The following is a 22605-nucleotide window of genomic DNA, read 5'->3' as shown; positions in this document are numbered from 1 at the left end:
GAGTTCAAGCCGCACTGTTCTAGAAAAGTCACTGCGAGTATGGCCTCCCCCGATTTCTTAACAACGTTCTCGAAGGATAGTGCACGGAGAAATGATGGTCGAATGGCTGCCGGCGTGCATCGGAAGCTATGTTCTACTTTAAAGAGAGCTAAAAAAAAAAAGTGGATCAGGAAAGAATAGTTGACGAATGATAGGTAAATAATGGGGATCCGGGAAGAAAGGGAACACGACAACTTCTACACAGTGACATAGCAGGTACTGCACTATCGACAACTCGTCTGGTGGACTGACTGCTGCTGACGCTGTTGAATTCTCTCTGCTTGATTTCCATTGGAACTGCACTCTACCATCGAGTGTCTGGCCAGAGGGTTCCTTATTAGGGTAACGATATTCTTGGCCTTGCATCTCGTATGTGCGAATGCAAAGAAATAGGACGCGCACCATCAAGCAAAACATCGAACTGTCTTAACACGTTTCACGCTGGTCACGTAGAATGTACATCTTATTCATGTTAGTCTAGTTTAACCACTGATTATCTAAAAATACGCCTTTTCTAATTGGTATTCTTTTCCAGTTTTATAGTATATTTTTATAGCAATCTTTTCTGAGAGTAATTTTGAATCAAAATACAACATTTTTATATTAGAGAGTTGAGAATCATAGTGGCGAAAGGCCATTACTATTTTTCATAAAGGAGCGTGTTTATCGTTATGAAAGGTACATAAGTTATAATATTAAAATTCAGTTCATATAGCCGCGTGACTTAATTGATTCTCAAACTAAGGGGATGATATTTCTAAAAATCGATATTGGAGAATTCGCAGTTCCAATAAAATATATTTACTGGAGGAGAAAGGAAGTTATAAACTTTATATTAAAATTGTAAAAAAGTTTGCGATTGTAGAAAGTGATGCGATTTCGATTGATTTTCAATCTGTTACGTAGCAGATATATTTTTATATAATCGATGATTAAATGAAAATATGAAAAAGACGTATGCACTTCTACATAATTGGCGTGAAATATGTTCAGAAATCGTGATACGGATTTCTTGCATCCCGATTCCACGAAGGATTCTAATTACTGGCGTGGAAATGACAAATATCGAGTGCTGTAGGTTTCGAACTAAAAGCTCCATTTACAAGGTAGATTAACACAGAGAAAGGTATATTTTACATTGTTCCAGATATTTTTCATTTCCAAGCCAAATTCGATGTATAGATTTTAATAGTGAAAATTTTCATCACTGATCCAACGTTCGTAATTTCGTTCACTGTTCCTTTGCGGTACGTCCCTTCGGGTTGCTATCGTTCAGAGGTTCAAGCTGTACATACGTAAGATAATAATGTTGACGCGATGGATGAGGAGAATAGGCTAAAGACACAGAGACGTAACAGTTACCTAATTTGGTCCACGCATACTGCAACAATTTGTGTGGGATTGGCAATTTACAAAGGATCGTAAGTTAATGTGTAGAACAGGAAACTTTTAACGAGCTTACGGCACCGAATGATTCGTAAAATTCATCGAATTAACGAAAGAAAAAATGAATACAAAATAATAAATGCTTTAGCAGTATCGAACTCTAAAAATAAATCTCTCAATTTTTCACTTTCCTTCATTCATCTCGATTGGCAGGTCCTTGTCACCGTCTTGTCAGATCTTCGATTATAATGGCGAACGTATAAATAGGGAAATTATCACTCGTAAAATCAATTAATTGCATCGTGAAAAAATTCATTTTCCCTTTCGTCTACAATATGGGAATTAAAAAAACGTTTCTTGTATTTTCGAAAATTATAAACGTAAAATATAGAATGTAAAATATAAAATATAGACTAAAAGAAAATACAATTTCAAATTTATATGTTTAAATAAAAAAATGTTAAATGAAGTTGTACTGCTCTATTTATATGCTCGCTATTGTAAATAAAATCTTAGATCTAAAAGATATTGCCGTAACCCGTAGTGATAACAATGGACAATAGATCGGTGCACAGGGAGAACAACACGAGTAATCATAAATTTCAGGTAATAATATATATATATATATATATGTGCGAGAGGGATCGGAGTCCGCGCACAGTGGTCGTCGTCTATATATATATCTCTACGACAAACAGAGAGAAGAGAAATCACGTTGGAGGTGACGTGCGACGAATCATGATGTTCCAGCAGTTCGTGCTTTATTATATCTTCGTACAATGCACCGCCGCAATAATACCGCTGTTCGTTTTGTCGCCGCCGATGACGGGTCTCTGCTTTCGCGTCCGACACTATACGTAACAGAGAAAGATCACTTCCCAGATACAACGTGTGGTACAATTCGTTTTCTTATCGTTAACACGAGAGAGAGAGATGCCCACCGGTACAAACGACCAGGGACACTTACGTTTTTCTTTTTTGCGCTATGCCAGCTGAACGAGGTCCACCGTTGATATTGGTATCACTGGGACTCAGAGACTGACACAGACTTAAGCGTATTACAAGCGGGTATATGCATGGATCGTTAGGGATTTCGTAAAAATACAGATCGATATTGTAAGCGCGATTGCTTAAAAACTGCGGCTTGGTTAAGTGTGAGTAATATGTTGCTGCACAAAACAGGAACGATTAAGTATTAGAAAATAGTTAAGATTTCGAACTCCGAACCTCACTTTTCTTTGTTGCGTTTCGCTATTGTAATTTGTGAAATAATTACATATATCTTTAAACAGTTTAGATTAAAAATTAAATTTTATTAAATCAATTTAAAAATTATTTTGAATAGATTTGGTTACTAGCGTGAAGAATTTATAAGCCGAATAATTGGAAAATAAAGTTGGTGATCAATTTGAGTATTTGAACGTTTGCCTGTTTTGTGCTGGTCCATTTAGTATGATCGGAACGACATAATAATCGAGATAAATCTTACATAATAGAATCCATTACATTAGCAGGTTTTACTTACACATGTAATAATCGATAAACTTTCGAATTTCGTGTAACATTTATATATGTATGTATATGTATATATAGTGCTTTTCGACACAATTTACAATGCTTTACAAAATCTATCTCAATCAAGCCGTCTGTACAAATGTAGATGACATGGCCTCACCTCGTGGTGATATTGCAATCTCTTCATGTTGGATAATGAAACAGGATCGCTGGATCAAACATCGAAACGACATAGAGCTATATACATGTACAAACTATGTACAAAAATCGAGACATAAAACATCACGCTTGTAGCCGCGAAATTAGGATTTTAATCGTACTGTCTGTCGAGGGAACGTCGATAAATAACAAAATTCCAATACTCTTTTTTTTTTTGAAGGCCCGACTAGTTCGTTATGGAATTCGGTAAATATCAGGCAATTTTTGGTTCTAATCTACATTCTTTAAATTTGTGGAAGGTAAAAGGGTTTCGAAAATATAATGAAAAAAAAAATGAAAAGGATATTGCAAGCAAGAATATTTATATTGGGTGTGTAGGAATACTTTTTATGGATTATAAAAGAGAGATCTCGATGTTGGACACAATACTTGATTTATATGTTAAACATTTAGTTTATATATTTAAAATTGAATAATTCACTGAATAATAAAATACCATAGTTGATATTGTTTTATTCAATGACGTTTACTTTCAAATTTTGAGCTATAGTCTGTATGTTTGAAGATATGAATGGCAAATAATATAAACAATATTTTTAAAGACAAACTACTCTGAAAAATAAAAATACATTGGAGTATTACCTCTACTTTTTTAAAGGTAATATTATTGAACATATTCGACGTATAAATCATCGAATTTAGAATAAGAAAATATTATCTACCTTTAACCAATGAAGAGCAACAACTTTTATAACAAACATTTAATATTTTTCGAACAATCTTTCAACGCATCTTATCGGCAGAAAATGAAAATTCACCTAACATTCGTATCGAATTCCGCCGCGAACCAGCGAGGTGTAAGAAACATAAGAATTCACAAATTATCTGAGTTCTCCTATAAGACAATGATCTCGCGTTATATTTATTTCATGCTCGTGTAAACTAAAATCAAAAGGAAATTAAAAGAATTGCAATTCGCGTGACAATCGATAAAGAAACTATTGTCTGAATCATCGGATCACGTAAACGATCTGTATTGATGCGTTCCGTTCTTCAGGTACGAGAAACGTAGGAGCTTTTACATTACAATAATTTGTTTACAAAAAATCGTCGTTATTGTTGTTCGCAAGACTGATCGAATCCCCTGAGATTGTGTTAAAATGCAAATTTACGAAACTTAAATCGGTGCGGATAGAGAACGTAAAACTCATCGTAAGATTGGCTACCCTCAGCTGCATGTTTAGAGATGTTTGCACATTCAGTGACATTCATCTTGTCATTTCTAAGTAAGGAGAATCCGCTCGTGTTGAGGATGCGAGATGATTATGATTGAAACACGTGTTGCCATGACTTCAGGTATAACAATGATGTTTCTACGATACTCGCGTGTTTATACCAAGAAAAAATCAAATCGCACTACTTGCTCGGATCGGTGATTGATCATCAGATGACTCGCAATTTGTCAAATTTATTTCTATAAAATTTGATTTATTTTATCACCAGGTTCGTATCTATCAATGCTGATAATTTGTAATTTACGACTTCAAAACTTTCATTAATTAATAATATTAATTCAATTGTGCCAGCTGGTTCAAAAGTAGCTATATTTCGAAGTTGAAGGATTAAGCTACAGATGAGTGTTACTTTTCATTTTTATATTCCACCGTGTTATTTTTATACGATTAGTTCACTAGCTTGATATTGAAATTTATTTCAAGCATATATGGCGTTGTTGACTTTAAACGTATTAAAATATTGCAATATTTATGATCTTTATTTTCTACATTATAATCGTCGCTATAAAATTGTACTATACATATATTGTGCCATTGGCACATAAATATTTCCTCCGAATTTCATACATAGCTTTATCTAAATTTAAATCTATTTCTAAATTCCCAGACAATCCTAGAATTTTTACTTTTTCCAATTCAGACTTCAGAATAAATACTTGCAAAATTACACATCTATATATACGATATTTCACACCTATGTGTCATTTTTTTTCAATTGCAGCTTTTTCAATAAGAGAAGTCATTAACAGCTAATGCTTAATTTTATTCAAGAAATATTTTATAAATGGCGTAGAAATAGTTTCTTCCATATAAATAAATTCAATCACCGATTCGAGAATGCATCGCGTCGTGCAGGAAATGAAAATGATCGGGAGTGTTCAAATGTAATTCGCGCGATCGAATAAAATCGTTCGAACGATCAAGATCGAGAGAAATCGCACAGTATGAATTAATTAAAATCACGATGCAAGAAAACTATAGTATATAATATATACCGGTCAGAAAGGAAAGCTTTTAACGTTTGCAAAGATATCCTTCATGCAGGTGAGGGTATAATGAGGGGTGTAACAAAAGCTTCTTTACGACAAAAAACAACAAACAACATTCCAACACATGTTGTAACGAAAGGTGCATTCCTTACGAAACTTGTCCGCAATAATATTACTGTCTACCAGAACGAATGTGATCAACCCGACGTTATGGAATAAGAGACAAAATAAAAACAGAGAGAGAAAAAGATATAAAGGCAGACAGAAAGAATAATAAAGATAAAGACGAGAAGAGAAAATATTACTCAAACAGAAAATAGAATGAGAAGGAGTGGAGGCAGATTGTCCCACTTTACTTGACTAATTTCATTTGAAATTATTTTGCCTTTACATTTAGAAGAACAATGATTAATCATTTGGGTAAATTTTATGTTAGTCGAAGAGAAATAAATGATATTATTTAAAATTGTGTAATCGGTGATGTATAGATTTGCTTATAAGAGATTCGACGTTCGATAGCTTTCGAAATAACTACTCAAAAAATTAAAATTTCGAAGAAACGTTTCATTCTCCTCTTTTTAATCCATTAGATCACGTACTGCGATAATTACGCAACTTTAATACTGTTTCGGAAATATATCCCTCGAATGAGAGCAGTGACAAAGGTATTTAGGATGGTCACGTGAAATGGAACGCACCGGTAAATACGTAGAGATAGAGAACAGAGAGAACGAGAGAAATATATAGAAGGGATCGAAAGAGAGAAACATGCAAACGCGCCGTGGACTCGAAAGCGCCGACCAAAGCGTTTTGTTACACCGCTCGACTATTGAACTTTGCCTTCTTTTCGCCTGTTTTCGTCTGCGTTTCTATTCATCATTGCTTTCTGCTCTTCTTCTTCCTCGTTTTTTTTTTTTATTTCGAATTTCACAGGTACGGATTGCGGGATCGCACTTAATTATCTTCTATCAGTGAAAATGGGACTCGTCCCTGTTTCGTCGTTTCGCTGCTTTGCACGTGAATATATGTAATCACGAAACGAAACAAGGCGCAAAATTCGGAATTCGTCGGTCGCGATTCAGGACTCTCCGTCCATGTTGAAATACCGACACGCTCGTATCAAACTGCCTCGACGTTATCTCTCTATATGGTGTCCATGAATCGTCGACTCATGGCCAGTTATGAGACAGACAACGAGCTAAAAATTATCTACTGTATCTACGTTCGCGATTTTTCTGTCTGCACATCTATGTATGCGTTCTGTGTATCTTCCTCAACAGGGCGAGACGTATTTCGTGATACTTTTTTCAAACAGTGATTTTTCTGTGATAAAATAAGTCGAAAATGTAGAACAATAATGTTTCTCGGAGCCTAATTTTTAGAATACCGATAGGCAAATCTTCGATTAATGTTCAATACTTGAGAAACAAACAACTTACTTATTATAAGTAAATTTATTTATTCTTATAAGATGATATAAATAATAATAAATTCTAGGATAAATCTAGAAAGTTGTGTTTCTAATATTATCAGTTTTCTGTATTTATTAATTCGCGAAGTCGATCGATGTGATTTCTGAATGATTAATATGTTGAAATATTTCCCTGTGTGTTTGAAATCTTTTAAGCAAAGTTATATTATACAGACTGTTATGAAATAATAGCGAAATATTTTACATTGAATGAAAAAGGACAGAGATGACGCAATGAAAATAAAGCTCTAGTTTTGTTTTCAAACACGATATTTTTTTTAGGTAGATGAGTCATTTTAATCGAGGAAGGCAATGTTGCTATATTTTGACTGAATTGGATGTGTTGTTTAAAGAAGTAATTTGTCACAGCTTCGTGTACTAAAAATGGAACTGCTTCGGTAAGCAATAAATATCGACGCCTCAAGATGTATTGCATTATTTATTGCCTAATCAAAGCTACCATTAAGCTTGGAAAAGTGTGTCAGACTAGTACTTTGTTAAATGCAATCCATTGTTCGTTTATTAGAACGAAATATGATGATACTTTGCGGAGAAAATTGATCCAACAAGAGTCAATTTTTTTAAAAAGGAAGTTTCACGTAAATAAAATGTTCCGTACACTTTCTACTTATTTTCAGGAAAATCACCCTTTGTATACGTATACGATGAATCACGTCGCCCCCTGTTTGCGCAGATATTCTACGATAAATCATCGGTATATTTGGTGCCATAGTTTCCTTGCTGTTCTTCAAGATTGCAGCATTTACCGACAACTTGTAGAAATTTAATTCTTACGAAATTTGAATCTTAAGTTTATTTAAAATTTTTAATAATAAAATAATATTGTTAACGAAATGAAAATGAGAGATAGATCATTATTACGAGCAGTAAAATTTAACGAATCTAGTAGATATAAAGAAGTAAAGATTAATAGTAATAAGTCTCAGCTCTTTTATTTTGTGTCAATTCAATTTATATAAATAAATAAATGTAATATTTATTAATAATTATGAATCTAAATTTTTATCAAAAATTCTGAATAATTTAATTCCTCTTATATTTATGCTAGATGTAATTAATTGTTCGCATAACAAAATTAACAAAATTTTTTTGTATAAATTACGTCCTCGAAATTACCGATAAATGTTACAAATTTGAAACGAAACTAAGAAAACCATAAGATATTTGAATACGAGATTTAGCGTAGAATAACTAGCGAGATAACTTATGTTATGCGATGCTGGGTATTACTTCTATTAAGCTCATATTTTTCAACATTTCCCAGAAATTTTAATTATATCGTCTCTATACGTGGAAAACAAACTCTGCATTAAAAAATAATATAAAATTTCACGGACATAGTTTCACATTCATTTCCGAATGTGATTGTGTGGTATAATTACCTCGTAAATTGTTTGCGTTAGGTTCGAAAAAATTTATAGTCGAAACAAGCATTACAATGCATTTTAAAACAAATATATACAAGGACTAAATAATTATTATAAACGATCAGAAATATTTCAAAAGTATGTAATCATATGCTTTGTATATTTAATACTTCAACACTCACTCAGACTAGTTAACACTTAATATTGTCTGCACTGTGACGTATAATAAATATCCATCTACCCAGAATCGACATTGAGTTATAGTCAAACTTTTAAGAGAAGAGGAAAGTTCGTCTTTCCCTTACATATTTTTTCATCGCAAAATTACTTTCCTCCGTACTCTATTTGAGATGAAGCAGTTAAATAACAAATGTATAAATATTGTATACATACATACGTAAGTATATGTATATTTGAAGCAGAAAAGGGAAGGGAAAATATTCGTGTTTATGTGTATGTGTATATATGTATGTTCAAAATCCTGCGCTATAATATGTATACTATATGTATATCGAATTATATATCTCTAATCTCTAATTGCGGAAAACAAGGATGAACGTAGTAATCAAACGTTTTAGTTAAAAAATCACATGTAAGCTGAAATCGAGTGGCATTTCATGTTTGCGAGAAAAATTTCTTCTAATTTCGCGAAATACTATTCAACCAACTGATAAATTCACGATTTTGCACGTGTGTGCTATTCCAATATAGCTGAATAGCATAGATAACGCGTAATTTTGCAGATCGATAATCACGACGTGATTAATCGAAAGTAGCGTGGGAAATTCGTAGTAGCAAAGTATGTTTCACTTTGCGTTAAACCTAACCATCACAAAGATAAATTACGTAAGAAAACAAATTACTCAACGATATATCGAATCGTAAAAGTTTGAATCTCTGTTGATGAGAGGTCATTGGGTACTGAAATAACATCTATCTATATTAAGCTGAAAAGTGAATATTTCTTGTTTTCATACATTTTACGGTTCACATATAGAGAAAGAAACCGGAAGTGGAATTATCGAACGAAGCATATCAAACAATTTGCGAAATTAATATTATTCGATAATGTGAATAAGTATTATCATCATTTTAAACTGACATTTCTCTCTCCGATATGTGAAACGGTAAATCAAGCTCGCTATAAAAAATTGATCGAATGTGTAATGGATTTAAGTGTTTTTTGTGTTCAAATAATATTTTGAAAGTAGACAATGTAATAAGTGTGTATGTCTATGTGTGTGTATCTGTATGCCTTTAAGGAAATCAGTGAAAACCTCCGTTTAGCAGCTTCACTGAATAATTCATTCAGTTTACGCTTACACATCAAAGTGAATTTAGTTTGGACAAGTATATTTGCAATGGTGGACGAAAATTACGCTATTTTCTAATGGAAGCGACAGTTGGTATAGAAAGAACATTGTACCTATTCAAGCTCGTTCTTTTCATAGTTCGTTAGCAGATGACTGAAAACCTCATTTGTAGAGGGAGAAATGGCTCAATTAAATCCTAGTTAGCTTCATTAAAAAAATCTGCATTTTGCTTGCTGCTTCCCGCGCACCGTTCATAATGAATTTATAACGTTATCTCGTACTCCGCATTAGATACCTCATTTTAACATTAATTTCACTGTGTACGTGTGAAGTAGAGTTACTATATGTATATATATTGATTTCATAAACGTAATTTCCTAATATGAGATTATTCTCGTACTTTTCCGGTTTATTGGAGACAAAATCCATATATTTCATTAGTTCCGAACATACAATTTCATAAAAATTAATTTGGAAATTAATTAATGAAAAAATTCATGAAAAAAATGTATTTTCGTCTAGTTATAAAATTTTAATAAAACCATTATTTTTAGAATCTGTCAATGTAATATATCGTTTAATTAAAAGGAGAAAATAGATCATAATTTAATTTTAATATAATTACGATATATCTCATTTTAGATAGTAATGTTATATATTACAAAGAATTCGCGAAAGTATCAGATATCATTTCAGATAACTACATTTAATAATTTGCACGTAAAAAACTTTGGAGATATCAAAATTGAACAGCAATCTTTTGCATTAAACCTCCGCATTTGACCCAGTTTCGATTCTTTTAGCAATTCAATTTCCAGTACATTGAAATTCGATGAAATTCTATCATTTCTTAATGGCTATTGGTTCATGAAATTCACATTTATTGTTCTACCCTCTGAATTTTACTTAAGTATAGAGTGTTCATGTCTATGGATTTCTAACGTCAACAAAAGTATTAGGCGAAACCATAAGTAATTTCCAATTAATTTATCTCACAGTCAACTAACGCATCGATTATTCGTTAGTATAAAACAATTATTATTAAAAAAAAAGAAAAGAAATTAATTCACGTAAAGTAGAAAAAAATTATGATACAAACGTTATGTAACACTATACTTTCCATATTCTAATGCGAACTAGATATTAAGTCATTATCAAAACTATTGGACGGACGAATATTTTTAGAAACGATTGACTTTATTTTCAAATATCATTAAAAAGCTATTTTACCCTGCTTGCGAATATTTTTAGAAAAACGAGTCGGTTTGCTTATCTTAAATGCTTGCTATGTCTATATTGTAGCAAAAGAATTTAATGATTGCGAATTAGAAAAATATATTTCCATTGATGACATTGGAAATTACTTGATAGTTCACCTAACTCTAGAAACAACTTTATACCAACATTCTAAAAATAATAAAAGGAAATGTCATATATATATATATATATAAATTTTGCTTAAATCGAAGAACAAAATTAGCCGATTGTAATGTTCAGGTACGAATATACAGAGATTATATTGAAACTTTATAATGAAAGATATATTAGAAGTTATATATGCACATATATATATATATAAGTCTTCCTCCTTACTTTCGAGAACTGCGATTCTACATTTTAATACTTTCCATATATTGAGAAATATTTTGCAGTTACATCGCTACATCTACAAATAAATTATGTTTTCCAAATCGATTCACTTTTCGTAGAATCTAGGTTTATTAAGCAACTAGATATTCACGTAAACTATTATGTAGATACCATTATTCAACGTAACCTAGACTTTAATTTCTAACATGTTGTATACAACACGCGATATCAGAATATACGTAAAAATCGCACTAATTAAAAAGAAAATATCGTTTTCAGTAACTCATATTTAATTACGCCAATTTATATGTAAAGTAGAGATATATTTATCAGTTTAATCATTCTGAATAAATTTGCTCCTTAACTTTGACAACGAAATGAAAATATTTAATATCGCATAAAGAATATATGTAAACAATTTAAAATATGATTCAGTAAAATAATGGAAGAAATGTTTGTAACGACGTATAATTAAAATTGTATAATTAATCAGATCTTGCAAAATGTAAATAAAAATTCCTCAAGCTACTTCTTAAATTTTAATTTCTTAAATAATCTCATTTATTTATTTATTTAGTTTTTTTTTTTAGTAGCTTAAATACTGACATAAACTATAGAAAACTATCTGAAATTTTAAGTTAATATCAATGTTAATAATCTTTGGTGCCTGTGTTTCAAAAAACACTCGAATTAATTTCAATTTCTTTCTTATAGAAATATGCAATACTATTAGCTGATAAGCATCGATGGGCTATACCTTTATTTTCTGATCACAAATATTTATTTCACGATAAAGTGTCCAATCTACGTTTGAAACGCATGAAATTAAACGCAACGATTTCAAGAAGTGAAATTGCAATCAGAATTTCAATTCAGAACGCAAAGTTAATGCTCACAGCTTTAACGCTTCGCAGAAGCTCTCTAGTTGTTTAACTGCGTAACACCAGATGTATTCCACGTGGAATCAAAGCGCGACGGATGCGAGTACACAAGGTACACCGTAATCCACTATACGAATCGCCTCTTTCCGCGTTTATCCTTTCGTGAAACTTGGTGTGTAACTATGTATAAACTAGCGACTACCGGGGGAACTTCCCAAGTTCCATTGTAATTCTATTTAAATCATGCTCAATCTTCTACAGAAAATTAAACGCGTGATACGAAACTAAATACAAAAAGGGAACTTTAGCTGTCCGCTTTAGCGATAAATAGTGATTAGAAGATTTTAAATAATATTAAAACATTTACGAAAATTATTCTTTTAAATGGCACTGAAAATAACTAGACAATTTTTAATCATAATGTAATCAAAATATCCACGAATATTATTCGTTTTTATGTAATATTAAAACATTATAAAATACAAATCTTTTGTTTGTAGAAGTACGTATTATGAATAAACTCAGGAGAAATAAAAAGAAAAGAATACAAATTGACTAGAAATAATTTGTACCAAATTCGAGCGCTTTCAGTAATAAATTTCTCAAAATTATCTTCAGCCGTGCTTTAAGATGGAATTCCTTATTTAATTTCAAGTTATATCGCATCCTCTTATTTAACGTCACCCTATATAGGTGAACTGCAGGCTATCAAACTGTATAACTAAATATCAGACAATTAATTTCTATGATCACAGTGACACGAGATGAAACAGTTATTTACGGTAACATAGTTTATAAAGCGACAAGTGTGTATACCTATAGAAACTACGTGTACCTGTCTTTTAAATGAGTTTAATTATCGCGCAGGCTGTGAACTATATATATACGATTTAATTTTCGTACTGTTAGCAGACATAGAATTAATATTATGTAGTAAGTCGAAAGTATATAGGTGAAAACATGAGTTTATATCAACTTTAAATTTTTTAATTAACTAAATTAGCTAACTAACGTAATCAACTAAACTAAAGTAATTGTACATCTACATCTGACTAACGTTCAACGTTAATGAAGATAGCTAGACAAATATTCAAAATGTTAAATGACAAGGACTTGTTGGCACTGCGTCACGTAATGACGATATAATCTTTCTTTAACATATGAAAAAAACTATAGAATTTTTTGTGAATATGTAACAAAAGTGTAAAACCGAAGCACGCTTCAATAATCTGGTTTTCAATATTCCTTGGACATTTCAATATACCTAAGACAATTTTACATAATCTGACAATTAATTTATTTGAAATTTTATATTTGGTAATTAGTGACGTTATATAGCTATCCACAATTACGCTTGTCTTATGAGTATTGTTTCATGTAGTCCGGTAATGAACGTTTATCGAAGTAATTCGTTAATGAAAAATCTATAAATTTCACTCGCCTTCAACTTCTTTAACGTACGATTATATTGATAGAACTGTTTCTCAATATAATCAGATCTAAAGTAAATAAAATAATTTCTCGATAGATATACAGACACAAAAACAAACTATACGACATTATCTAAATTATCTTAAAATTGAAATACTAGCTTGTTGTACATAAGCTATCTAATTTCACAAGTAAATAAAATCTTTCAAAAAATATATAAAGACTGGAGTATCCACTCAGGTGTTTTACGCAAAAATAACTAATTCTATGTACTATTACGGTATTCATTAGTACAATCATAAAAATCATAATTTCGTTTCACAATAATTAAAGTTTATTAAATTTGATGGTTCATATTTCGATTAATATTATTTTGGATAAAGTTATACGTTAGATCTCAGAATTTTTCGATGTTTCAGAAACAGAATTTAACGTGAAAGAGCTAATAAATGAAAGCCCAAGGAACATAGCAACAATATTCACATAAGAAACAGCAACATGAATGACAAAACTAGACTAACAATCCTTCACTCACCGTCAAAGAATCTAAGAATACAAATTCAACGAATATCAATTTCGTTGCCAATATATTAATTACCTATTAATATCTTAAATATCGTTATTTAACCTACTTACGCGTTATAAGAAAATACTTTTCCAAGCGATTGTAATCGAAAGCCAGATTGATCGTTAGAGAAGACCAATTGAACGAAATCGAAGTGAAAACTATTTCTAGCTGAACTGGCGCTAATAAAACTGTAAGAATATGCCGGATCAACTTATCGAAGACCCTTCATGTTTAGGATTTTCGCGACCTGAGAGCCGATAATGGATTGAGCCGTCGTTTAGGCGTGCTATCGGTTGACGAGGAACCGCTTTTGTTTTTAGAAGACTTGGATTTATTTTTTTCTTTGCTATTGGTGGTCGAGGAGGTTTTCACTGATTTGCCGGATTTGCTCGCGGCAGTGGCCGAGCCGGTACTCGTCGACACTGCCGCGGCCACGGGTTTATTTGCTGTACTTGGGCTCTGGGATTGGGTTTGGATTTGGGTTTTAGGGCTTACTTGTACCTCACAGGGGGGTGGTGCGCTCCTATAAGACGGCACGATTTTGAAGGTCACCGAACCTCGTGCTTCTCGCTGCAACAGAAAGCAGAATTGTTAAAGTAATAGTTTCGTGGATAGGTCGTTCATGTTACAGCGCATTTAGACACGCCGTACACGTGTTTAAGTACGTCACATAATTGAGGTAGGTTGTATCCGTGGTTTATCGAAAACACTAAAAGATTGCATTGTGTAAAAAAAAACAAAAATGATTCTTTTTATGGATTCAGTTTTTCACAAAATTTATACGAATATTCTTTTGATAGCTTATTTCTTGTTTAAATTAAATGGTATAGAGAATACTGCGATACATAAACATCATCTTCAGAATTTTTATGTATACCGTTCTATATAAATCACAGGGAATTCCGTATACATTTCGGTTTATTGTTGCATTTATTGTCAGGTTTTCGAAACTGACGATAAATCTAACGTGCATATCAAAATGATGGAAGATTTTATTGGTCATATAAGAGATCGAAAATCAAAAGACATTTCATGGATATCGGTCAGATTGTATAACTCGCTGTATGTGTTTTGTTGTCGACTCGTCAATATTGTCTCGCAATTGTCCCTTCCTTTTCGAGGACAACTATTGTAGTAGTATATTTCCATCGTCGTTAAAAAACAAATATTAATCTATTATAGTTGTAATAGCTTTTGATCTATAGTATTTAAAGTCCATGTTAACCACACATTTTTCCTTATTTTTAATATTTTACTTGCGTATCCTATTTTTTATATCTTGCTGATAATTTACACCTGTTTGATAGTAAAAAATGTTCCCGTCGTTGATATTACGATGGAAAAATTGGAAAAAAATAACATTAGCTGTTCGAAAATGTGGCAGAGCCATTCAATACTAGAGAAGGAAATGATGTTTAAAATCCCACTAATTTATGACGGCCATTGATATTCGAACGTCACACGTTGAGCGATATATGAATATTAGGTCGTAAAGCATCTACTAATTGAACATTGGAGAGACTTTGATCTATGAAAGTGCTTGTACATTGGTTTTTTTCAAGTTTTCCATACGAGTACCATTTTGTTTTTTGATATCAATCTATCTTGATGAACATTTTGCGTGTTAATAAATTAGAGTAAGGTATTCTGAAGGGAATTGTACGTTTCAACATTTTATTGTCGTGAATTTTATTACTGTTTATTATTATGAGCTGTTGTGGACAGCCGATGAATTAAAAGTATTATTTCTTTATAATGACGAATATAAATAATATGTTGGAATAATATATTGAAATCATAAGATAAAAAGAATATTAACGTTTGAACATTTACTATCATAAAATGTATACCTGCAATTACGAAAGTAATACGTAAGTTTTACACAATTTCATTTTTATCGTGTGATTCGTTTTGTTAGATATTTGTCGAAACACGAGATATAGCCTATTTCAATTATGCGACTCAGTCTGCGTAGAATTACTTAAACAAAGAAAATTAAAGAATTTTCAAATATTTGGTGTGCGTGAAACTAAATAAAACATAATTTACATAGATTTTAATACTAATTTTAATTTTAATATTAATTTTATGAATTCATCGAAGTTTGTGATTTATAGTTCGTGTTGTACTCACGAGTATCTTTTGCAAGGCATTGACAGATTGATTAGCCACCGGTATTCCATTAATTTCTCTGATCTCATCACCCACATGAAGAGTTGCTTGTCTGTGTATCATACCACCGTGCATAATTCTTGCTACCACGCATTTTCCATCTTCGTTCATTTTTAAAGTAATTCCCTGCAAGCAAAATAAATAACGGTGCGTTTTCATCGTGCTTTTTTGTATATCAATGTACATACATTCTAGTCATGAGAGACTAGCAAAGCATAAAGTACATGAATATCAATGTAATCTTTTAATGGAAAAAGTAACGAGGTTCTTGAATGAAAAGGTCAAATTCAAAATATTAAGCCATGCATAATTTCATATTACATCTCAAAAGAATTTGATTGACGAAAAAGATGAATTAAACAAAATTGGCAAAAATATTCATTAAATGATGTCTCTATCTCTATCATATTGATCAAAAGAAACTGCAGAAGAATACAGCTCGGGAAGCATTGAAAAATTTGATAAAATTTCCATTATACTAGAGTTGTTAATATATTCAAAATTTACTCGCGTGATGAAATTTATTTAATAAAATCAACGTATAGTAAATCTGCATGATATGTGGTAGTTCAAATAATATTCTATGTAGATTCCAGTTGTTACAATTATATTCATAAAAATATAAATTTTGAAAAGTCAGCGATCTATTTATTACACGCGTTGCAACTATGAATTATTCGCTCATGATGCTCTTTCACAATTCCATGTTAAATGCTTCTCATTAAAAGAAAGGCAAAACTTATGAAATGAGTTAATAAGTTAAATGTATAGTATAGTATAATAATATACTATCGTATTATATTATTATCTTACCATCGGTTCATCGGTGTTCTTCTGGAATTGGACCAGCCTGACGCGTGTTACATTCTCAAGGTCCAAATCACCATTTTGACCCTCGAGATCATCGCCCCCGTTTAGATAGGGAAGAAGAGGCGGCGGTGTAACTCTGGTCGCTTCTTCGCCATAAACTTCATGTCCCGCTACGTCATGTGCTTGCAAAAGCGCCTGAAACAGAAGATCAAACGAGGGGAAATTAAACACCAGTCAAATATCGGTTACCATAGAACTGAGCGAAATAAAACAACTGGTAGTCACGCTATTTTGGTATCATAGACGCAATATTGCGTAGCCCCTGAATAGACGGCTGTCCGTAAACACACAAACACCTTTGTTTTTCGAGTTCACAAAATTTCGGGATATTGCAGTCTACCGTCTCCCTTTTTTCGGGTGAGGAGTTTGTTTTATTGATCGTGAGTGGACGTTGGTACTTGAAAGGGAATAATAAAAAAAGGTTTCGAACTTTAGTACATGGAATTTAAATATTATATGGCTCGAAATTCAAAATTTCATAAAAAGTGGAGTTGATCAGTTTAACGTCTAAGTAACTCATTTTGCAAAAGAAAAATTAGATCGCTGCAGATGAATTGTCTTTCGTTCAAATAAAATTTTAGCAACATAATTTCTTCGGGGTGTCAGATCTATAATTATCAGCTCTATTTGATTATGTTAAACGTATTCATAATTTTGGAGAAATTCCATTTGACAAAACGTTATTACATGTGCATTAATTTAATAATTTGATACCGTATCTCGTTACTTCAAGCTCATTTATCTTAATTTTTAAATTTAATTTCATTTGTTATTTAATTTTATTAGAATCAATTTTGATCGTAACATTCGTAAAAAAATTTGTTGTAAATACAAAGACAGCTGATAAAATTTTTGTATAACAAACCACCAGATTCGTTAAAGCGGTTGAATACGAAGTGGTTGTAATATTGTAAGCAACTCTGTATTCGTTAAAAATAAATTTAGCAGAGGTTGCGGTTTCGCATTTAATGGTACAAAGTTGAAACTACGCTGACTGAATAATTGAAATACGAAAATAGTTGTACAACGTACCGCCGAAACATTGCAGTTTATGCAACAATTACTTTTACATACTTCGCGGGCTGTACGTTGGAAACATATCCAATTTTTTACACGGAGAACATTCGTTAAATTCATAACGCGGAATTGTTTGAATCGTAATTTACACAATATGCCGTATAAAGCGTTCACGAGCATGTAATTTATGATATTTCACGTTACCAGACACGATTATTATTCGTAAATAATCTAATGTTGGAATATTGTGATTACGCTGAAAATTAACCGCTTTGTTGTCTTTCTTTGTCGGTATTTTAAATTGAATAAAATGAAATTTTTGCGATTTTATCAAATATTAAAGTTCATCTAGAATGTCATTAAACTATGACATTGGTTATATAAATTTATAACAAAGTTATATAAATAACATTGGTTATAAATATTCTTACATAATCGAAAGTATAGACAAAAGGATTTTTGGTATTTAGCGTACATTATGAATTTTTAATTACACGCATTTTTTTATATATAATTGCATTTGTTGATATATAATTAGTAATATATATTTTCTTTGTCTTATAAAGTATCAAATATAGATTAAACTATTTTGAAAGCAAATATAATAACTGTCCTATTACTTTTGAGCGAGGTTTTACATGTATATATGTATATAGAACATTTAGATACATATTTCAGACTGGTAGTTCTAGTGTTAAATCTCCTCTGACACAACTCGTTCAGAACGATGGAACGATAAACCTTCTAACATAAAATCCTCTATACGGCATTCCTCTCAAAGACGTATGAGCATCGAGAACCTCTCGAAAAATAGTGAGACGAAAGCGAGTAGGAAATGTCGTTGACTCTTCCGTGATCGATTCCCAACGTCTCGACATCGACACGTTCAATGGTCCTCCGAACCTTTTTCAAGCTATGTAATGAGAGAAGAGCCACGTCGGACGGTTTGAAAAGCGGAAGAAAAAAGACCAAGAGGCAAAAGTGGAGACAGCTTGTTTCGCGACGTACGATACGGCATGTCGTGTGAAATGCTACCGTTTTCAGAATGCCGGTACAATTCGTTGGATAGGTGCCAGTGTCTGTGAAGAGCTGTTTCGTTCAATGCCGAAATAGCCGCGTTCGAATTCATGCGTTAATGTTCCGAGCTAGGGAAAATTTTGTCGAACATATGTATAGTAGCTTGTATTAACTAAAAAGGTATTCGAGTACTTACAAAAGTAAACAAATACACATTACGTGTGTTACACGAGATATTTTACAATTTCATGGCCACTTTTATGAGATCAGGTTATCATCATTGTATCGGAAAAGTTTGAGGGAAATCTAAAAATTGATAGAGAAGGTACACGATATTTAGTGAAAGTATATATTCTACAGAGATCACAAAAGTATTTAAACAGTCAATTACCCGTCACATCAATAAGCCTTAAGCTAACTCTACACTGACAGACAATTGGCCACGTGTCGGGTACATTGTCTGTCAGTATAGACTTAGCTTGAATATTCAGTGCAATCATGTTTAAGAGTTATTATATGTTAAAGATTGCTATCAATATTGTATGCTAATTTTGTACTACATACAGGCTAGGCTGTCTAGACCGCTCACTATACGTAGACAATAAATATCTTATAATGTCCATATACATATTTAGATTGGTTTCAAGTTTAACTAATATGGTTGCGGTATATATGCGTTGAAATACTTTTGCAAACAACTATATAAAGCATATTCACACGTGTGAAATAGAAGAGGAACGGAGGCCAACAGCGGACAAGGCGATTGGCGAGAACAGAGGAAATACGAGTGTACGAAATTCATTCGCGTCTGGAACCGGATTGCTTGAAATCGAGCCAAAATCGTCGCATGACTCGCATTGATAGCCGTACCACGTTTCTATTTCCCGTGTGCCGTGAACATCCGTCTAATCTATATGTAAATCCTCATTGCTCGCACGCGTGTTTACGCGTATGTAACGCGCGAAAATGTGAAGATATCGCTACAATTTTAACCATAATTTTCGAAAACGCCGGATTCGCCACATATCGGATAGGAAATAGGCGAGACTAGTGGAATTTACGCGCTTATCGAAAATTTTATTCACAAACTGATACGATTGTTTGTGTTTCTGTGGATATATCACGAGATATTACTGAGCATCGGGAGAATAATGCAAGTTCAAATATTTCCACAATTTATAATAATTCATTGTAAATTATTGAAATAGAAGGATAACACGTTCATTTTTGACAATTTAGATATATGTTTGCTAATTTAGCTGTTTAAAATGCCATGATTTCGGCAATTGTAAATCATTTATTTTAGTAGAGCATTCTGTTTGTTTTCATCTTTGTATAGATTCAGATTACTATCTATAAGTGAAAATCGAAACGTTGATCATTAACCATTTTTACAGCTATCGTTCTTTTATGGTAATTTCACTGATTGTAAATCACTTGTATCGAGGATAGGATATTTTACTAGCTTTTTCATTGGTGAGACTCTTTCCAATTGTTGTGTGTACAGATTACAAATATTAGATTAGTTTACAGATTAACAGAGCCCAAAGTATATATATATTTAAATGTAACGTTGGAGTGAAGAAAAGCAAAGAGAAAAACGATGAAATGTTTCATTCGTTTGACGAGTCCTTTCACTCAGGCTCTGTCGACAAATTCACGAACAAAGCCTCTCATTAGCAACTTTAAATAACTGCGTAACTATAATCAAGTGTGATCATGGACCGACATAAATAACAAACTGGTTCAGTGAATAAATCTTGTTTTAAAATAATTTCTTCCAAAAATAATTTTTTCAGCATATATATTCTCAGGAGAACCATTTTCGTAGCTGCAGTGCCAATCATTCAGAACGAAATTTCCCAAGGTACCACGTAAAAAACTTCAAGCTCTGTTATATTACTTCATACGTATTTTTGTTTCATGAATAACCCTTGTGCCGGATTTGTTTCTGATTATTGAAATGTTTATGCTGTTCTTCGAAATGTTTATTCGTCTTTCGTTTATTTGCTATTAAAAGTAGGAAATTTCGTACCGTCAATTTTGATAGTATTCCCAATGACATTAACGTCGTTAATTACGTTATCCCATCGGGCATTCATTAATTAGAGACTGCTCGCTCGTCAAAAAAACACGACTGTTCTGAAGGAATTTTTCTAGTTTGATAACCGAACGAAAGCAGAGAAACAATGAACAACAATCTCATTTAATTACGTTGAAAAAGAAATCTTCAGCAATTCTTTTGCTAAATTAGAAAAAAATCTCTTTACGTTTCTGAAATAAATTTCATTTTCCTAACTTCTCCATTATAGTAATTTGTTCCCTGAATTAAACAGAATGCGAAGCACAAAATAAATACAGGCGAAGGATTGAAAGTTCTAGAAACGCAAGATATTTCGGGGAATAATAAATATTTATACTTTTCAAAGGGTATGAAACCTGTTTAGTGAAAGAGTCGCGAAAAATTTAATCGTACTTGGAAGCAACATGTTTACGTATCGAGAGAAACCAATAATTCTTGTGTAATTGTATAATATAAACGATTTATTATTTATATAGTCTTCATGATTTCTAATTAGGAATTTTATTCATGGTAGGCATTTATTTTACACGTATGAAAATTTGCAATAAATTGTATCTGAATTATACTATACTGCAACGATTTAACGATTTTATCATCAGCAGTAACAAGATTTATTTTCATTTCGACAAATGTATCAGTAAGATAATATTTTTACGACGAAAAAGGAAACGAAAGAAATGCTATTCTACGATTTCAAAATTTCTCGTGGAATACAAAATCTGTATGGAAAATTTTTATTTCAAAACATTTTACTTTATTTTATTTTAAAGAATTTATACGTGTATAATAATTACTATAAATGTTACTATAAATGTTGAATTGCACAATAATGTAAATTGATTAAATTATAATTGTTTTGTTGACAATTTTAATGACATTACGACACTTCAGATACGGAAGATTAATTTTAAAACATGGTGACATTGCTCGCTCTTCTAAAGATCTCCATTTTGCTCCACTTGACTTTTGCTTATGCAATTTCTTTAGAAGTCGAGTTTACGAAAACTCCAACGTTAGTCTGCTGTAGTTGAACGAGAATATTCAAAACGAAACGTAGTTGGAGTAATTGCTAGAGAAGTATGTCAACGGGTTGCCCACAATTTAAAGGCTTACTCAGTAAATACCATAATAATATTTTTCGTTCAATTTATAGTGATAAATTCATATAGAATGTTCGTAAAGAAATTAAATTCAATGAGCACGAAATCTTTTTAATAAAGTTTATTCTCCTTTGTAATATCTTATGTAATATACGCATTGAAACTTTCAGGTTATAGGAATATAAAACATATTGTGAAAGCAACAGAATATACAATATTAAAGAATGAAGATTAGAGAGATATAGATAAAATAATGAAACGAGATAGAAAAGAAATATTCAATGTTAGAATTACTTGCAAAACTTGATAAAACATGTTAAC

At 31.9% G+C, this 22605-nt stretch overlaps 1 protein-coding gene across 10 annotated transcripts in view; it reads right to left on the bottom strand.

The window, feature by feature from the left end:
- Positions 1 to 22605, bottom strand: part of LOC122570867 (peripheral plasma membrane protein CASK) — a 262855-nt gene that overhangs the window by 18415 nt on the left and 221835 nt on the right. For 6 of the 10 annotated variants that reach the window (XM_043733759.1, XM_043733757.1, XM_043733762.1 and 3 more), the window contains 3 exons: positions 17011 to 17202; positions 16159 to 16323; positions 14521 to 14595 (listed from right to left, as the gene is read on the bottom strand). In XM_043733759.1, the coding sequence (XP_043589694.1) occupies positions 14521 to 14595; positions 16159 to 16323; positions 17011 to 17202 (432 nt within the window). The remainder of the gene's footprint in view (positions 1 to 14520; positions 14596 to 16158; positions 16324 to 17010; positions 17203 to 22605) is intronic. The other 4 variants (XM_043733758.1, XM_043733761.1, XM_043733763.1 and 1 more) reach the window with 1 other exon arrangement.

This window comes from Bombus pyrosoma, linkage group LG9, assembly GCF_014825855.1.
Source record: "Bombus pyrosoma isolate SC7728 linkage group LG9, ASM1482585v1, whole genome shotgun sequence".
Taxonomy (NCBI): Eukaryota; Metazoa; Arthropoda; class Insecta; order Hymenoptera; family Apidae; genus Bombus; species Bombus pyrosoma.
This window is presented reverse-complemented; position numbering and strand designations above follow the sequence as displayed.